The 20,775-nt window shown below is 36.8% G+C and overlaps 1 protein-coding gene across 2 annotated transcripts in view; it reads right to left on the bottom strand.

The window, feature by feature from the left end:
• The window catches only part of PIK3C2A (phosphatidylinositol-4-phosphate 3-kinase catalytic subunit type 2 alpha), a 114,145-nt gene that overhangs the window by 23,064 nt on the left and 70,306 nt on the right, over window positions 1-20,775 (bottom strand). For both annotated transcript variants that reach the window (XR_011445942.1, XM_069554235.1), the window contains exons 9-17: window positions 18,840-18,983; window positions 17,449-17,497; window positions 17,158-17,368; window positions 14,544-14,666; window positions 13,311-13,478; window positions 3,815-3,926; window positions 3,297-3,442; window positions 980-1,168; window positions 431-524 (exon numbers count right to left, since the gene is read on the bottom strand). Coding sequence is in view for 1 of the 2 variants with exons in the window: in XM_069554235.1 (XP_069410336.1) it covers window positions 431-524; window positions 980-1,168; window positions 3,297-3,442; window positions 3,815-3,926; window positions 13,311-13,478; window positions 14,544-14,666; window positions 17,158-17,368; window positions 17,449-17,497; window positions 18,840-18,983 (1,236 nt within the window). In the remaining variant the exon portion in view is untranslated. The remainder of the gene's footprint in view (window positions 1-430; window positions 525-979; window positions 1,169-3,296; window positions 3,443-3,814; window positions 3,927-13,310; window positions 13,479-14,543; window positions 14,667-17,157; window positions 17,369-17,448; window positions 17,498-18,839; window positions 18,984-20,775) is intronic.

The following is a 20,775-nucleotide window of genomic DNA, read 5'->3' as shown; positions in this document are numbered from 1 at the left end:
GGATAAAATTATCAAAATATAAACTATATAAATCAAGGATTACTCTTGTTGAGGAAAGATGATACTAATGAAAAATGAAACATTAATTAATTTAGGTGAAATTAATGAAATCAGGCAGAAAAGTACACTGACTTGGGATTAACATTATTAGCTATGTTTAAGTGGCCAATTTAAAAAAAAAAAAGGAAAGAAAACCTCAAGTCTCTAGGTACATATATATATATATATATAGTATTCAAGCAAGGCAGCTGACAATAGTAGAAAAAATTTCACACTAAATTCAAATGCAACGCACTTTAACATCCCCACTGAACAAAAGTATTCAATACTTTTAATCAAAACAGAAATGAGATCCCTTAGCAAGATCCCTCCCTACTCATAAAAACTGGAGAGAGCATAAGAAGGGTAGATAACCTAGTAAAAAACTTACCTGCACAAACTGTGGAAGAAGATCTGTAAGCTCATCATCGCTAATAGCCTCAATCCAGGTCACAGCCAGGGACCTCACTTCCTGATCAGCAAATCTAGAAGCATACCACAAAATCAAGATTTGACGATGATTTCTAATGAACCTGTTTTCCCTGAAGACACAATCTCAATTCATTCCTGACAAAGAAAGCTCAAATAGCTATTGAAAAGCAATGTATTTCATCTTTTTTCTTAGGAAAAAATCATATTGTCCTATAGACAAATCCAATTTTGTGACTGTTTAGAAAACTTTAAGATCATGAAAATAAATTCTGACCCATATCATAAAACAAATTATTCAAAATTTACAACTTCTCTAGATTAGTTTTCAATGATATGACATCCCTTTTTAATAACCTGAACACAGATGTGTATAGAAATATGCATTTACACATTTATATTACACTGCTTCCACATTAAAACAAAGGGAACTAATCCTGTAAATAATATCTTGCCAGAAAAATTGACAACAATAAAACAGAAAAAATAAATTCAACCACAGTTAACTTACTTTGAATCAAGCAGCTCCAAGGCAGTCAGTGGATGCAATGGAGGCCACTGCTGAAGCAATGAATAAGTTTTGGCAAGATTAACCCATTTCCAGTTTGGGGCACTTGAAAGTACTTTAGGAAGACAATTTGGGTGTTTGAGGCAATAATAACGTTTCTCCCACAAAAAGGCTTTATCTTCTTTAGAAAGTCTAAATACATAATACAATTAAATTACTTCTCAGTGATACCATAATGACAGTTATAATCTCAGTGATTAAAAATACAAAGGAGAAATGCATTCCTTTTACGACAGCCACTTCTTGGTAGAATCATTAATACTAATTTGGGATAGAAAAACAGAATGTTCATCAAACACCACTAATCTACCCTAATTTGGGGGATAGAAAGAAATCATTCTACTTTGAGAGAAGAGTCTTAGTTAAGAAACTGAAGGATAATTCGGCATAATAAAATTTATTGAGCTCTAACCAGATGCCAGGCACTAGAAATTAGAGTTGAATAAGGAGAACCTACTCTAAAAGCAAGGATTTTATCATTTTATACAAGTAAGATGAAAAGTCATGTCAAAATCAAATACTACTACAAAATTTTAGACAATGAATACAGAGCTCATTTGAGGAATATTCAAAATAAAAATCTGTTTTGGAGATTCCAATTGACTCTTAATGACAAATGTTTATGTGAAATATTTCACTATTTCACTACCCATCTATCTACCTTTGTGTTTATAATCCATGCAGTGAACTAAAATGTATTCATTACCTGTGGAATATGAAGAAAAAAATTAAAATATTGCAAAAAGGCACACAATTAGGTTTCTCTCCTTCCAGTTCCTCTCCCAGTGGCAACTGCCTCACCTAGTATATTCTTTCAGAGTTAGTCTATTTTTATAGAAGCATATACAAAGGTGTAGATATCAAATTCTCTTTCCTTTATGTTAATGATAACATGAAATTAAAAGATGCTACTCCTTGGAAGGAAAGTTATGACCAACCTAGACAGCATATTCAAAAGCAGAGACATTACTTTGCCAACCAAAGTCCGTCTAGTCAAAGTTATGGTTTTTCCAATAGTCATGTATGGATGTGAGAGTTGGACTACAAAGAAAGCTGAGCACCGAGAATTGATGCTTTTGAACTGTGTTGTTGGAGAAGACTCTTGAGAGTCCCTTGGACTGCAAGGAGATCCAACCAGTCCATCCTAAAGGAGAGCAGTCCTGAGTATTCATCGGAAGGACTGATGCTAAAGCTGAAACTCCAATACTATGGCCACCTGATGAGAAGAACTGACTCACTGAAAAAGACCCTGATGCTGGGAAAGACTGAAGGCAGGAGGAGAAGGGGACGACAGAGGAATGAGATGGTGGATGGCATCACTGACTCAATGGACATGAGTTTGGGTGGACTCCAGGATTTGGTGATGAACAGGGATGCCTGGCGTGCTGCAGTCCATGGCGTTGCAAAGAGTTCGACACAACTGAGTGACTGAACTGAACTGAACACACTATACATACTATCCTACTTGCTTTCTTCATTTAATATCTTATATATTAATAACAGCCATAACTTCATTCTTAATAGTTACATAGTGATGTTAGATAAATGTACCATAATTTAACCCATTAATGAACGTGTATATCCATTTTACAACAACCCAAATAAATACTGCAAGAAATATTCTTGTCTCCACAAGCAAATATAAAAGGGTTTTCTTTAAAATAATACTATATCTGGAAGTGGAATTGTTAGGTCACAGATTATGGACACTGTGACCTTAATAGACTTTGCCAAATTGCTCTCCCAAAGCTTTTAAGAGTTCTGCCAACAGTTTAATTCCTATTTTTCTATATTCTATCAACACCTCATATAATGAGACATTTTAATTTTCAACAATCTGACATGTGAAATGGTAGCTTGAATTAATTTAAAACTCTTTGATTACTGAGAGGCTGAACATTTTTTTCAGACATTTAAAAGGGTTGTATTTCTTTTCCAAAGAAAAACCTAGTCATATTCTTTGTCTACCACTGTGTTGTCGGTTTTTCTACTTACATAAAAAGATTCTTCATATATTAAGGAAATAGGTTATAGTCCCCAATCTGTTATTTGCATTTGATTACACAGAAAGTTTGACTTATACAAATTTCTAAATTTTATGCAGTTATACAGTCTTTTTATACAACTAAAAACAGAAAAAGAAAACTTTCCATATCAGGAACACTGCTAAATCATGAACTAAATCAGGACATTTAATAAACCATTAACTTGAACTTTACATTGTAAGAGACAATCAGGCAAGAGAATTAAAGGAGCATACCCAAGTGATGAGTCTCTGTGAAGAATACCAAGAAGTCTCCCCTTCACATCATTTTCCAAAGCTTCTAAGTTATGTTGTTGTATAATGCTTCTGTCCACTTGAGGAGCAGTATAAATGATATCAAATGTAGGAGAAGGAAAATCAACCTTAAAAATCAATAGAAATTGATCAAATTACAGCTGAAAAGTCCACATATTTGCTACATTTACTCATTTTTGATTTGTCTTAGCAAATAGGGTGAAAATATCAAATATTAAATTAATGCTTCTGTCCTTTTATTAAGAGTGATTACCATTATCAGTACTTCTCAATAGCACATATATTTGTGGGACTGGTATAAGTGCATCTTTTACTATTTCTCAGAAATAGGAAATGGCTTATTAACACTTAAATACAGACCCTAAGATCTAAACAAGATCAATTAGACTTCTTTAGTAACAACTGAGACCATGGTATACATATATTCTTTATGAAGAAATTCAAACTTAAACGTCTCCATGTGTCAGAAATATCATTACCTGTAATACTATTCTTTCCATCACATATCCTTTTTTTGGGACTGTTCCGGGAATAAGATTTGTATGTGATGAAGTCCAAAGATACAGAAGCTTAGTTCCACATGTTAAAAACCTTCATGAATATAAACAGAAGAATACTGTGGTTTTCATTTTAATAATTAATTAAAAACTCACAACACATGGTAATGTATTAAAAATGTTAATAATCAAATATTTATTAAGTATCCTGTATATAGAAAGAACATATTAGAAGGAGTCACTGTCTATGGTGTATTTTCACTTTAGGTAAATGTACTGAAGTATGGAAGTTAGAACAAAAGAAGGGAAGATGAAATGGGGCTTGGGACAGAAGAAAAGATGGGTAAAGTCTCAGAGTCACCTGTCCCCAAAACAACTTCTATAAATAGGACAGTGTTTGAACATCATCTACAGAGAAACATATCTCAAGGTGGTGGTTTGGATTTCATAACCACTCCTTGAATTCTACCATAAGAATAAAAACACATGTCAAAGAAACTAGTATCTACTTTGTGTCAAAGTACTGATTGTTCGAGATGAGAAGTTTAATCTGTTCGTGACCAAGGGTCAGCAACCTTTTTCTATAACAGGCCAGACAGCAAATATTTGGGGTCTTCTGTGGAGAAGGAAATGGCAACCACTCCAGTATTCTTGGCCTGGAGAATCCCAGGGACCGGGATCCTGATGGGCTGCCGTCTATGGGGTCGCACAGAGTTGGACACGACTGAAGCGACTTAGCAGCAGTAGCAGCTGGGCTATATAATCTCTGTCAGACTCAACTCTCCTATTACAGGGCCAAAAGAAGCCATGAATAATACATTTTAAAACTGTGTGCTGTGTTCTAACAAAACAAAAAACAGGCAGTGAGCTGGAGTACGCTGACACTTGCCCTAAACTACCAATTTATAATCTACTGAAATTAGAAATATTCACCAATAAAAATATTGATATATCTTTCCACAGATGAAATTTCTGAAAAATAACATGATATATAAAAGGAAGAAACTATAAGCTTCATCAAATTTTTTTCATTTTATTCATACAGTAAATATCCTTTCCAAAACTAGACTCCAGTTTATGTTTTCTCTAGCAGGTTAACAGCTTTAAAATTTTTGGCACAGGAATTCCCTGACAGCTAGGAGACTGTGCTTCCACCGCAGGGGACCAGGTTCAATCCCTGGTGGGGGAACCAATACCCTGCAAACTATGTAGGGTGGCCAAAAAAAGATCTTCCGACATTATATTCTATCTATTCTAGAGCCACCCTCACCCTCAGCTAGATTATCTGAAGGCAAATTCTGATTATATTATTTTATTTGTATATACTTTTATGAGTCTCTAAATGATAAATACTGTTATTTAAACATAATCACAACAAAATAATTAAAAATAGCTATTTGTAAGTTATCAGCTAGGAACTTCCCTGGTGGTCTAATGGTTAAGAATCCGCCTGCCCATGCAGGGAGGACAGGGGTTTGATCCCTATTCTGGGAAGATTATACTTGCTATGGGGCATCTAAGCCCAGGCTCAGCAACTACGGAAGCCCACACAACTAGAGCCTGTGCTCTGCAACAGAAGCCACTGCTATGAGAAGCCCACGTACCACAAGAGCAGCGCCTGCTCACCACAACTAGAGGAAGCCTGTGCACAGCAGCGAAGACGCACGACAGCCAAATAGTTAATACATTGAGAAAAGGGATCAGCTATACAGTCAGCATTCAAATTTCTCTGATTGCCTCTAAAAAAATTTTTTAATAGCTGGTTTGAATTAGGATACAAGCAGGTGCAACATGTCTGTTGGGTGATATGTCTTTTTAAGTATCTTTTAAGTCAAAGGTCAAATTCCAGACTGTCACGTGCTTTTGTAAGTTAACCTGTATTAGAACAAAGCCACATTCACTCTTTGACATGTTGCCTATCACTGCTTTCGTTGCTGCGACAGAGACTACATGACCTACAAAAGTCTCAACTACTGTCTAGTTCTCTTTACAGAAAGTTTACCAAGTCTTGTTTTAACCTATACATTGTTCCTTTTTATCCTGTTACTTGTTAAATAATCCAAGTCTTTTGTTGTGAAAACTTCTCTGTATCCTTTACTGACGGCCTTCCTCTGCTATCATTTTAGCATGTCCCTTTATCTCCTATGTTTTCTGTAATATTTAGATCTAAAGAACTGAGCTGATTCAAGGTTAGTAATATGGCAAGAATACGTAATGTTTTACAGCTGGAATTGTATACTCCTAGTTCCTGATGCATCAAATAAAGCATGCACTGTTTGGTGTGTCTCTCCTTCTGTGATGTTAAGATAATTAAATTTGTTCAAGTGTTATCAGTCTAAACCATTTATTATAAAGTTCCAGCAAAGTTAATCACAATGGTTCCTAAACAGGCATTAATAAATCATTACTTAAATCATGAGGCGACGGACAGCGCAAAAGCACAGCAGAGAGGAGTTACCCCACGCCCAAGGTCAGGGGCAGCGGCCGAGAGGAGCTACCCCATGTCCGAGGTCGGGGTGGCAGCCGAGAGGAGCAACTCCACATCTAAGGAGCAGTGGCTGCACCAGTGCAGGAGGACCGAGAGGAGCTACTCCACATTCAAGGTCAGGAGGGGCGGCTGTGAGGAGATACCCCTCGTCCAAGGTAAGGAGCAGCGGCTGCGCTTTGCTGGAGCAGCCGTGAAGAGATACCCCACGTCCAAGGTAAGAAAAACTCAAGTAAGATGGTAGGTGTTGCGAGAGGGCATCAGAGGGCAGACACACTGAAACCACAATCACAGAAAACTAGCCAATCTGATCACAAAGACCACAGCCTTGTCTGATTCAATGAAACTAAGCCATGCCATGTGGGGCCACCGAAGACAGACGCATCATGGTGGAGAGGTCTGACAGAATGTGGTCCACTGGAGAAGGGAATGGCAAACCACTTCAGTATTCTTGCCTTGAGAACCCCATGAACAGCATGAAAAGGCAAAATGATAGGATAATGAAAGAGGAACTCCCCAGGTTGGAAGGTGCTCAATATACTACTGGAGATCAGTGGAGAAACAACTCCAGAAAGAATGAAGGGATGGAGCCAAAGCAAAAACAATACCCAGTTGTGGATGTGACTGGTGATAGAAGCAAGGTCCGATGCTGTAAAGAACAATACTGCATAGGAACCTAGAATGTCAGGTCCATGAATCAAGACAAACTGGAAGTGGTCAAACAGGAGATAGCAAGAGTGAACGTCAACATTCTAGGAATCAGCGAACTAAAATAAACTAAAATGGGTGAATTTAACTCAGATGACCGTTATATCTACTACTGCGGGCAGTAATACCTTATAAGAAACGGAGAAGCCATCATGGTCAATAAGAGAGTCCAAAATGCAATACTTGGATGCAATCTCAAAAACGACAGAATGATCATTGTTCGTTTCCAAGGCAAACCATTCAATATCACGGTAATCCAAGCCTATGCCCCAACCAGTAACGCTGAAGAAGCTGAAGTTGAATGGTTCTACGAAGACCTACAAGACCTTTTAGAACTAACATCCCCAAAAGATGTCCTTTTCATTATAGGGGACTGGAATCCAAAAGTAGGAAGTTAAGAAACACCTGGAGTAACAGGCAAATTTGGCCTTGGAATATGGAATGAAGCAGGGCAAAGGCTAATAGAGTTTTGCCAAGAGAGCACACTGGTCATAGCAAACTTCCTCTTCCAACAACACAAGAGAAGACTACACATGGACATCACCAGATGATCAACACCAAAATCAGACTGATTATATTCTCTGCAGCCAAAGATGGAGAAGCTCTATACAGTCAGCAAAAACAAGGCTGGGAGCTGACTGTGGCTCAGATCATGAACTCCTTATTGCCATATTCAGACTTAAATTGAAGAAAGTGGGGAAAACCACTAGATCATTCAGGTATGACCTAAAGCAAATCCCCTATGATTATACAGTGGAAGTGAAAAATAGATTAAAGGGACTAGATCTGACAGACAGAGTGCCTGATGAACTATGGATGGAGGTTCATGACATTGTACAGGAGACAGGGATCAAGACCATCACCATGGAAAAGAAATGCAAAAAAGCAAAATGGCTGTCTGAGGAGGCCTTACAAATAGCTGTGAAAAGAAGAGAAGCAAAAAGGAAAGCAGGAAAGGAAAGATATTCCCATTTGAATGCAGAGTTCCAAAGAATAGCAAGGAGAGATAAGAAAGCCTTCCTCTTGATCAATGCAAAGAAATAGAGGAAAAGAACAGAATGAGAAAGACTAGAGATCTCTTCAAGAAAATTAGAGATACCAAGGGAACATTTCATGCAAAGATGGGCTCAATAAAGGACAGAAATGGTATGGACCTAACAGAAGCAGAAGATATTAAGAAGAGGTGGCAAGAATACACAGAACTGTACAAAAAAGAGCTTCACGACCCAGATAATCACGATGGTGTGATCACTCCTGTAGAGCCAGAAATCCTGGAATGTGAAGTCAAGTGGGCCTCAGAAAGCATCACTACAAACAAAGCTAGTGGAGGTGATAGAATTCCAGTTGAGCTATTTCAAATCCTGAAAGATGATGCTGTGAAAGTGCTGCATGCAACACGCCAGCAAATTTGGAAAACTCAGCAGTGGCCACAGGACTGGAAAAGGTTTTCATTCCAATCCCCAAGAAAGGCAATGCCAAAGAATGCTCAAACTACTGCACAACTGCACTCATCCTACACTCTAGTGAAGTAATGCTCAAAGTTCTCCAAGCCAGGCTTCAGCAAGCCATGGTTTAGTGAACCATGAACTTCCAGATGTTCAAGATGCTTTTAGAAAAGGCAGAAGAACCAGAGATCAAATTGCCAACATCCACTGGATCATCAAAAAAGCAAGAGAGTTTCAGAAAAACATCTATTTCTGCTTTCTTGATTATGCCAAAGCCTTTGACTGTGTGGATCACAATAAACTGTGGAAAATTCTGAAAGAGATGGGAATACCAGAACACCGGATCTACCTCATGAGAAACCTGTACGCAGGTCAGGAAGCAACAGTTAGAACTGGACATGGAACAACAGACTGGTTCCAAATAGGAAAGGGAGTACGTCAAGGCTGTATATTGTCACCCTGCTTATTTAACTTACATGCAGAGTACATCATGAGAAATGCTGGGCTGGAAGAAGCACAAGCTGGAATCAAGATTGCTGGGAGAAATATCAATAACCTCAGATATGCAGATGACACCACCCTTATGGCAGAAAGTGAAGAGGAACTCAAAAGCCTCTTGATGAAAGTGAAAGAGTGAAGAAGTTGGCTTAAAGTTCAACATTCAGAAAACGAAGATCATGGCATCCGGTCCCAACACTTCATGGGAAATAGATGGGGAAACAGTGGAAACAGTGTCAGACTTTATTTATTTGGGCTCCAAAAGCACTGCAGATGGTGACTGCAGCCATGAAATTAAAAGATGCTTACTCCTTGGAAGGAAAGTTATGACCAACCTAGATAGCATATTCAAAAGCAGAGACATTACTTTGCCAACAAAGATCCGTCTAGTCAAGGCTATGGTTTTTCCAGTGGTCATGTGTGGATGTCAGAGTTGGACTGTGAAGAAAGCTGAGTGCTGAAGAAATGATGCTTTTGAACTGTGGTGCTGGAGAAGACTCTTGAGAGTCCCTTGGACTGCAAGGAGATCCAACCAGTCCATTCTGAAGGAAATCAGCCCTGGGTGTTCCTTGGAAGGACTGATGCTGAAGCTGAAATTCCAATACTTTGGCCACTTCATGCAAAGAGTTGACTCATTGGAAAAGACCCTGATGCTGGGAGCGATTGGGGGCAGAAGCAGAATGGGACGACAGAGGATGAGGTGGCTGGATGGTATCACCGACTCTATGGACATGAGTTTGGGTGAACTCCAGGAGTTGGTTATGGACAGGGAGGCCTAGCGTGCTACGGTTCATGGGGTCGTGGAGAGTTGGACACGACTGAGCGACTGAACTGAACTGACTTAAATCAGTGTCAACCAAGAATGCTTTTGACTCCACTAGATATTTGGCAATGTCTCGATACTTTTTGGTTGGCAACTAGGGAGTACCACTGGCATTTAGTGGACAGAAGTCAAAGGTGCTGCCAAAAATTCTACAATGCACAGGACATTCTCCCACAGCAAACAATCATCTGGCTCAAAATGTCAACAGTGCCAAGACTGAGATTTCCTGTCCTAAATCTTTTATTTCAGTAGGGATTGCAACCTCAGATATGCAGACACCACCCTTATGGCAAAAAGTGAAGAGGAACTGAAGAGCCTCTTGATGAAGGCAAAAGAGGAGAGTGAAAAAGCTGGCTTAAAACTCAACATTCAAAAACTAAGATCATGGCATCCACTCCCTTCACTTTATGGCAAGAAGATGGGCAAACAATGCAAACAGTGACAGACTTTATTTTCTTGGGTTCCAGAATCACTGCAGATGGTTACTGCAGCCATGAAATTTTTTAAAAGACACTTGCTCCTTGGAAGAAAACCTATAACAAACCTAAACAGTGTACTAAAAAGCAGAGATATTACTTTGCTGGCAAAAAGTCCATCTAGTCAAAGCTATGGTTTTTCCAGTAGTCATGTATGGATGCGAGAGTTGGACCATAAAGGCTGAGCTCCAAAGAATTGATGCCTTCAAACTGTAGTGTTGGAGAAGACTCTTGAAAGTCCCTTGGACAGCAAGGAAATCAACCCTGAATATTCACTGGAAGGACCAATTCTGAAGCTGAAGCTCCAATACTTCTGGACCACCTCATGCGAAGAGCCAATTCAATTAGAAAAGACTCTGATGCTGGCAAAGATTGAAGGCAGGAGGAGAAGGAGATGACAGAGTATGAGATGGTTAGATGGCATCACTGACTCAATGGACATGAGTCTGAACAAGCTCCAGGAGATGGCGAAGGACAGGGAAGCCTGGCATGCTACAGTCCATAGGGTCGAAGAGAGTCGAACACAACTGAGCGACTGAATAACAACAGAAATTGCAAAATTCTGATATTCTGTCATTCTTTCTACATCTATTAGCTGAAATTTTTCTACAAAGAACCTTCTCACATCAATTATTTGGTAATCCTGAGATTCAACTATAAAGGAACAACAGGTTAAACGCTTAATTCCATTTATTTAAAAATGAGTTAAGAACTCATTTATTGCTGAGGTTGACTGAAATGCCTGTAAATCATTTGACTCTTGTAACAACTTCATCAGGCTGTATGCAGGTTGTAGCTTAAACATAATTAATTTTAAAAGAATTTGAAGACCAAGATTTCTGGTCATTACACTATAGCACATGAGCACAACTAAATCATTAACACAGTTTCTATGTATTTATATATAAAGTAATCTTCCTTCTTAATTTCTGAGCATTTTTTGAATGTTAAATCCTAACATTATCTAGATTGACTACACAGCTTGGCAAACTCTCAAGCTTAATGACATCAGTTCATTCTTTTAAACCGCTGAGCACTGGATACATGCAAACTATTTAATTGTCTAACTGAAGTCAACTGCCCTTCCCTTTACTCTTTTGAATCTTGAAAGGTCATTTATTCAATAAAAACACTTATTAATAAGCAAATAAAATGGCAAAAAGTGATAATACTCCTTGAATGGAGCAGACTCTTGTTGCTTTCAAGTGCATGAAGGTTTTCAAAACTGACTCATTTATAAAAATTGATAGACACAATTACATTTAATTTTCTCACATTAACTATTACCTGACAATTATTTATTAAAGACAATTGAGAACACAATCCCCCTCCTTTATGTGGCCAATATTCTGTTTTAGAGTAGTTATGGACTGTATTTAGCAAGGAGTTCTAAATATTTATCATTAATAGCAATCTATTTAACTGCTCTTCTCTAGAGTTAGTCAGTTCAGAATTATGTCAGGTGTCAAATAAAACTGGAGCCCAATGAAAGGTATATAATTAAAAAATCATATATGGCCTTCTCAAATATAGGGGGAGAGACAAAAGAAAAACATATATATGAAAAAATGCTATATTTAAGTACATGGGGAAAGAATATTTTTTAATCATTTTATTGTAGGTTAAAGTGAAAGTCACTCAGTTGTGTCCGACTCTTTGTGACCCCACGGAGTATAGAGTCCATGGAACTCTCCAGGCCAGAATACTGGAGTGGGTAGCCTTTCCTTTTTCCAGAGGATCTTCCCAACCCTGGGATCAAACCCAGGTCTCCCTCCTGCACTACAGGCGGATTCTTTACCAACTGAGCCACAGGGAAGCCCAAGAAAACTGGAGTGGATAGCCTATCCCTTCTCCAGTGGATCTTCCAGCAGCTCTTATAAGTTAAATAGATCAATTATTAAATCATTTCCCAAAATGGTTTCAAAGATGGACTTAAAATCAAAACAAGTATCATGGTATCAAATAAATCTGAGAATAGCAATATAGGTTAATGTTGAGAATGCAGATCCTGAGGCCAGATTCCCTAGATTCAAACTCGGTTCTACCATTTATTAACTAAGTGCCCAAGGGCAAACCACTTTGATTTCCCCCCTGTAAAAAGGGATAATAATACCTACCTTCATAGGGTTGTTCTGAGGTATATAAGGCTATGTACACAGCATTCAGACTAATAGCTTGCACAGAGTGCATGCTATGTGTTTATTACAGTAATATTATTATTAAACACAGTAGCTTGATTACAGAACTTAGATACTCTAATATGATAATGTCCATTATCACTCTCCAAAATGTTACCATGTTCTATATCAAGCATCCCAAACTTAGTCAATGATTTTTCTTTTCTTTTCATTTTCATTCTTTTCATTCTTTTCATTTTAGAAGACACTTCATGGTCTCAAGGAACATATTATTACTTAAAACATAATCAAAACAGTCAGCTGAAAAGCCAGGTAGATTATACTATCCCAAAGGCTATTAGTAGACACAAAGCTCAAAAGGAATTTCTTTTACCCTAAGGATCAGTAAGTTTTGCATACATGCGGGACTTCTGAAGATTAAAGGCCAGGGGCCCATAACAGTAAGGGGAGATCAGTCAGGTAAAGAGAAGGGAATAATATGCAGCTGTACACTCAAAAAGGAGGAGGATGGGGAAAGGATGAGAAGATGGAAAATGAGTTTTGTTGTTTTAATCAAAGAATGTCTAAGACCATGAATATTATGTCAATAATATAATGCTTTTCATAAATGACAATTACAGAATGAATTGGAAAAAAAAAAAAAGAATGAATTGGCTGCTGCTTTTCTTCTGGAACAGTGAGCAGCAAACAATCCTTTGAAAACCCATATAGATATGTTCAAATGACAGCAGAACAATTTTGGTTTTCTCTGTATCTTTGAAATGACCTCTTTTAATCACACTGGGAAATGGTGACAACTCATTATCTCATCATGAATGTCAGTTTTCCCCGTTCCATTCTCTAGCCAATACTGATACTGCAGGGGTGTTCACAGTAACTCACCATTACAACTCAGTAACACTTACCGTTTAAAGTCAAAAAGAGGCAAAGAAACTTTGCCCAAAGCTTCTGGCCCTTTTCTCTGCTTATTAGAATCAGGAGAACTTCCACTGCTCTGATTTAAAATTCCAAAAAGAGTAAGGTGAAGAAGTGATTCTAACGGCAATTGTGATATCTGGATGGGAAAAATGATTCTATGGGGGGGAAATGTATTAATAGAAAAAACAAATTAGATTGAATATGAAGTCTAACCCTTTAATGAAACTGACAATTTTAGGCATTTTATTTGATTCTTCAAATAATCTTTAATTCTGAGTAAACTTTATGTAAGTAAGTAGCAAGCTTGGCTAACAAATACTAAAAAATCTTAACTAAATTTCATTAAAATTTCAAACATATAACATTTCTCTCTTCAAAAATTTGTTAATCCTTTTATTTAAGACTTGCAATGTCAATTTTTAGGCAAGATAACCATCATCTTTATTTCTTTTAGGAAAAGCTAGATGAATGTTCATAAGTGTTTCTGGCTCTAGATGTCTGTGTGCACATACATGCACAGACAGACATATACGTTTACTGGTGCTTCTTTTTTAAATAAGATCTGAAAGGACACATGAGGTCAAGAGTGGTCACTCCGAGGAGTCATGAGATGGTTAACTGCTGGAAGTAAAATGACATTTTTCACCCTATATGCATTTTTATTATTATTTGACTATTTTCACAAACATGTGCTACTTTTGTAATTAAAAAAAGAAAAATAGGAAACTATTTAATAAATGCAGAATAAAGTTTTGCAATTGCCTATTTGCCTAAATAATGAAAGCATTCCCTTAGTTTACAGATAATATTTTAAAAATAATAAGTTCAAAATATCATCTTGTACATGGATTGAAGATAATTTTTAAAATCTGTTAACCAAGAACTAGGCTTCCTAAATACATTGTTACAGAATAAATACTAAACTAAAGCAATATTATAAAACACCAGAATTACACATGACTTTAACTCAACAAAGGCTAGGAAGAATTGATGGCATGGTTCTGTAATTTAACAATATGAATATTCAAGAGTATTTCAGATTTTAAATGAGACCTTCAGTCCATTCTATAAATTTGTATCTAGAAGAATCTTTAAGGTATCAGTAAGAATTTAATTAATCTTAATGGAAATTGTAATTAAAAATGAAAGCTGGAAGCATACATGGAAAAAGGTAAAGAACAGGACATACTGAAAGAATAAAAAGCCAAAATCTCACTTACAGTTCATCCCATTTAATAAGATAGAAGAAGTTCTTATAAGTGCCAACCTTCTTTGATTGAATAGGTTTAAAAAGATCCTTTCCATTGTAAGTCAGGGAACATACCAAGTAGTATTTTTCATAACTGAGAAAATAAAAGGGTTTAATTTAATTTTTATTTGACAACACAAATGAGTTAACTAACCAAATATATATATATACATATATATATATATATATATATATATATATATATATATCATTAGCCATTCTTCCCTAAGTGACTATTATCTAAAATAATTTGGTTACTATATCAGTGAATTTTTGGAAAAACATCTAAAATTTAACTATTGCAAATCCTACAAAAACAGAGGCAGAGCAGAGGGAATACAAAGGGAACATGTATTCCCAGGTGTCAGTCTAAAGGAGCTATATTGATACCAACTGGAGAATTTATCTCCATTTGGTAACAGTTAGTTACCAGCATTAAATTTTAGTTAAATGACACTGAATAATTCCTCATTAGGTATATTCTAGGTATATTCATTCTAGGAGGTAACAATATAAGCATTTATGTTCCCTAGGTGCCATTTTCCTTTGGTGAGCCACTGAAGTAGAGTCAGTTTACCATATTAATGGTGCATGGGCCTGAGCTGCACTGAGCTGATCTTCCTGATTAGGAGGGTTCCATCCATGAGAAGGAAATGGCAACCCACTCCAGTATTCTTGCCTGGAGAATCCCAGGGACAGAGGAGCCTGGTGGGCTGCCATCTGTGGGGTCACACAGAGTCGGACACAACTGATGCGACTTAGCTGCAGCAGCACCATCCATGGGGACAGATGCTACTGTAATCTTTCATGGAAAGCAATGATTTAGTCCCTAACTGCCACAATTACTGAGCTGGGTAATATACAGTCAGGCAATCTTGTAGGGAGTTTCAGGTTCAATAAAACTGTATTCTACTAGTATTCTAATTTACTGCTAGTATTCTAACTTACTTAAACATTTTGTTCATCCATTTTGTTCATACAATCTGTTTATCATTCAAAATATATTTCAAATCTAATCTCACTAGTTCACGTAGCTATTTGATTGCTTTTTTCAACCTCTTTTAAAATCAGCATTGTATTGGGAGTTCCCTGGTGGCCTAGTAGTTTCAAATACGGGCTTTCATTACCACTGCCTGGGTTCAATCCCTGGTCTGGGAACTGAGATCCCAAAAGCTGTACAGCACGGGGGGAAAAAAACATTCATTTTAATTATCACTGCATTGTCTTCTGCTGAGTATTTGTTCTCATTAGTGTCCCTAAATTTGTGTATATACATTTTTTTGTATGAAGAATATGGATAATATTATCCTTGTAACTATTTAAAAGAATGAAATACCTTAAGACAGCAATAGTACCCATCAAAATGCAAGTTCCAAGAGGGCAAAGATTTTCTGCTGCCTTTTTAACTGCCGAGTCCCTAGTACTAAGAACACTGCCCACAGATGGTGTTCAGTAAATATTTATTGAATGAATTAATATACCACTTTCAAGTCATTATATTATATAGTATCTAATGTTCAGTTTATGTTCTAAAGCAGCATTTACATTTGGTATCTCATAACTAGGCTGGTAGTAGTAGCAGTAGTAGTCATGTATGGATGTGAGAATTGGACCATAAAGGCTGAGTGCTGAAGAATTGATGCCTTTGAATTGTGGTGCTGGAGAAGATTCTTGAGGGTCTCTTGGACAGCAAGGAGATCAAACCAGTCAATCCTAAAGGAAATTAACCCTGAATATTCATTGGAAGGACTGATGTTGAAGCTGAAGCTCCAATATTTTGGCTACCGGGTGCATAGAACTGACTCACTGGAAAAAACCCTGATGCTGGCAAAGATTGAAGGCAAAAGGAGAAGAGAGCGGCAGAGGATGAGATGGTTAGATAGTGTCATTGACTCAATGGACACGAATCTGAGAAAACTCCAGGAGATACTGAAGGATAGGAAGCCTAACATGCTGCAGTCTATGCGGTCGAAAAGAGTCAGAGATGACTTAGCAACTGAACAACAGCAACAACTTGGCTTTATTTTATAGCATTAAACTATTATAAAAATTATTTCATTAAATATATTCAATTTGGACTTTTCAGTTTATACTGGTCATTTCCAGATAAGCTGGAGGTGGCAAACTTTTTGTTATTGACCAAAAAAAAAAAAAAAAAAAAAATCAAAAGAAAAACGCATATTAAAAATTCAACAAAAGAAATATGCCCTTGTAGACTTCAAAGTCTAACAAGAGTAAACTGTAAAAACTACTAAAGAGAAAAAATAAATGTGCTAAAAACGTCTAGTCCCACCACCCTGGTTCTAAAGGCAAGCCAGAAACATCAGTCATAAATCAACTAATTTATTAACATTTGCCCTTGTTAGTTTAAACATATTTTCCTGCTTTTTCTGCATGTAGTGGGAGTGATAGTAATATTTACTAACAGCATCAAACATCTCTGTAATTCTTAGAAAAAACACGAAGGTATTTGATGGATCGAGTATCCATTTAAAGACCAAGGTAACAGTGGATGCTGATGTTTTACAAGGTTTTATTAGCCTCCAGGTAAAGTGGTACATATCTTCTTCTAAATGGCTACTTACTTTGATACCCAGTTACTTGAAATACCATGTGCAGCAAAAATTGTAAACTGGAGCTGTTCTGTTGTAGTCCATGCTTCCTTAATGCTCCTGTTACTTTGGGCACAATCTACAGAACCTCTACCAGAATTTGCATGGAGTCTGAGAAGATCATAAACTGCTGCAGTTAACTGGTCCATGCTTACTTGAAAAGGATTTTCAGGATTCAGTGAGCCTAGATTTAAAGAAATTGTTAATATAATTATCTGCAAAAGCAACAATTACTCCTAAAATTTAAGGAACTTAAATACATACCCCTACTTGAACTCCTGTTAATGTCTCCTACTCCAGACAGTGAAGTCACCTGCTTACACACATACAAATTAGTCAGAAAATCACTCATGATGGAATATAAAATGTTTACTTTTAATTTTAATACACTTATTAAACTCTATACCAAAGAAATCCTTCACTGGAGAAACTTCCCAAGTGTCTGAAGAATTAATAAAACAATAAAAAAGAATGCAAAAAGAAAGTGAATGCCCCAAACCAAATAAAAAGATACTTTCAATATCAAGAAAATCATGCAATAAATGAAAAGTACTGCAAAATAAACTCAGCAAAATCTGTCTCATCAAACCATTTTTTGGTAATTAATATTTGAAACTCAAATGTGGTAAATATATTAATACAGTATTTCATTTTCATTACTTGCTCTACGATTAGCATAAGCATATCCTTAAAGAAACTGGAAATCTACTTATTACCATTTAGTGTCTCAAAAACAGCTCTTATAATTATTTGAACTGAGTTAGTCTCCTATTCTCTGCTCATTTACCCAGCAAATGAATATAATGAATAGAAGCCTCAGACAGCATTAGGACCATGGCATTTTATCGCCTCCAAATGATTCCAGGTGTTTTTTTAATTTCTAAAAGACAAGCATATAATAAGAACAAACTAACAAAACACGAGAGACTCATATTTCTGTATACCATATGGATAGGGTCTTTGAGACAATAAATGGATTGAGCTATTTCCCAGACATTTGTTGAAGAACATACCATCAACATAACTTTTCCTTTCTTGAAATTTATCATGTCTTGTGATCCTTCTTTAATCCTTCCAATCAGAGCTATGAACATCCCTCTGAACAGTTAATTAAATCCCCGTGGAAAATACCACACGGAGGACTTTTACTAAATGCAACAGTGTGATATCAAGTGAGGGCTCCTAATCTGGTTGCTTCTGAGGCAATCTAAGTCACTATTACTGAGACTTCTGGGTCTTTCCAATAGGAAGGAGGTTTACTCCAAAGCAGAACTTCCCCATTGACAACCATGGACATTTTCATCCAGAGGGAGAAATGTTAGCTATTAATATTCAGCTCCTTCAAGGGCAGTATTACCTTAAAATCTTCGACCAACTCATTTTTGCCAGAGTTTCTCCTCTACACACAAAAAGTTCAGCTGGATATCCATTTATTCAATGTCAACTCTCACAAAGTTCTTCAAGGCTGTCCATCTCCTCTTGGAGATTCCCTCACCTTACCAAATAAGTGACCAAATCAGCTCAAAAGTAAAAGCTAGAGTTAAAATGGTAACATTTTGTCTAGCAGAAGCAAAAATTTTCCAGTTTAAATGACAGATGCTCACTTATGTACACATTTGCATGTGATAAAATGCTAACTACTAAAAAATACTCACTTCAGCACTTCTACTCCTTGGAAGATTTACTGCTCTCTTTAGCTTCTTTACCGATTCTGTAATGGCAAGAGTCTCCACACCATCTAAAGCACCACAAATTTTTCTTACAGCTTTAATTACTTGATCTACTGCTCTGTGCTGATTCTTTAAAAATAAAAAGTAAAATAAATATAAGTATGTGGAATTTTGAGGATCAATTTTAGGGATGAGGGAAAAAGCAAACATTTTAGATGTGCCTAAGAACAGGTATCCTTTACGTTTTTACGATGAAAAAGAAAAGAAACAAGATAGCTTTTCAATTACATAATTAACTTTGTTTTCACCCCCTCCCCCCTCCAGGGATCCCACACCCCTGCAGTGGAAGCACTGAGTCTTAACCACTGAACTGTCAGGGAAGTGCCAATTACATATTTTACTTTGAAGTAGGAAAAAGCAGGCCTGGTTAATTTTCACTTTGCCTGATACAATTGTTCACATGCAATTCCCTTTTAATTTCTCATTAGAATCAGAAGCAAAAGCAATAAATTACTAACAAATACTGAAATAATTAAAAACCTTGAGTCATCTTTTAAATTTTCATTTGGGAATAATTTCCACACTAAAAACAGTTCTCACTCTCCTGCAAAATTTTGGTATCAAAAACCAGAGACCAGAAAAAAAAAAAAAAAAAACACCCCACACAGAGACCAATTAATTTGTGCCCAATCTCTAATGAGATTAGAGTTACTAAAAGTTACTAAAAGATCACAGTTACTAAAAGTGAGTCAACTTTCAGCAACATTTAAATCTATACAACATTCACTTTCTAAGTTTTATCTGATGAAAACACTTGTAAGCAAAATCCTTCCTTACTATTCAACCACAGTCCATTTTACCGTGAATCAAAAGTACTATTATACATGTACAAATACATTATAAAATAATTTACATGATGAGGATGATTTAAAAATCCTCTCCACTACCCCATCGTTTTAGAGTACATCTCATTAAGAAACATTTTTATATAATGAATTAATTCATAAAATATTTATGCCAAACTTAAATGCCAAGTACTGCTAGAAAGGACTGAAACTCAGTACTGTACAATCCCTTAAAAATTTAAAATTTTCCAGCTTTGGGGTTTGGCTACACTAAATGTTCTCTTTGTGTGCATGCTTAAATGAAACTGCCTCATTTTCTCAAATACCTAATTACCTTGCAGTCCTCAGATCCAGAAGGCTTCCGTGTGTTTCTACTTTCTTTTATTCTTCCACTTTCATGCAAAAACCTCTGAGGCTCATGTCATTCTCCTATACTATTCTCCATCATTTTTATGTGGCAGTTATCAATTTATTGTGCACCAATTCCAAATCTACCCTTTGCTCTACTTTGTAATTCTAGAACTAGACCTTATAAACAATTCTCCTTGCCAGCCAGCACAATGTTAGGTGTTGTGACTAGAGAGCAGTGAAAGGACACTCAAAGGCAAGAGCAGCAGGAAGATATTTTCATCAGGGTTCCAGTCCTCCGTTTTAAAATTCAGTATGGAAGCCCAGTGGTCCTCAAAGATCAGCTCCAGCTGCACCCTCAGGCCACGCTCTTCCCATGTGAGGCACTAACAAGTTTCTTTGCCATAGGCAACACAGCCATACCCACTGCAAAGAGGCTGAATTTCAGCCTGGGGTTGGGGAAGAGGCTCTATCATAAATCCTCAAAGTTCCTTCACTATCCACTGTTCCTCAACCTGTACTTGATGACTGCTTCTTTGCACCTGGCACCTGTTACTTCTGGACCTCTTAGAGCAAGGATGGCACTATTTTAAGACCTGAGAGCAAATGTTTTAGGTTTTGTAGGCCAAATAGTCTGTCACAATTCAACTCTGCATGAAAACAGACATAGGTAATATATAAATTGAGGCCCTGGTGGCCCAGACTGTAAAACATCTGCCTACAATATG

Source organism: Ovis canadensis, chromosome 15 (assembly GCF_042477335.2).
Source record: "Ovis canadensis isolate MfBH-ARS-UI-01 breed Bighorn chromosome 15, ARS-UI_OviCan_v2, whole genome shotgun sequence".
Lineage (NCBI taxonomy): Eukaryota > Metazoa > Chordata > Mammalia > Artiodactyla > Bovidae > Ovis > Ovis canadensis.
Note: the sequence above shows the minus strand (reverse complement) of the source record. Positions and strands in the feature narration are given on the sequence as shown.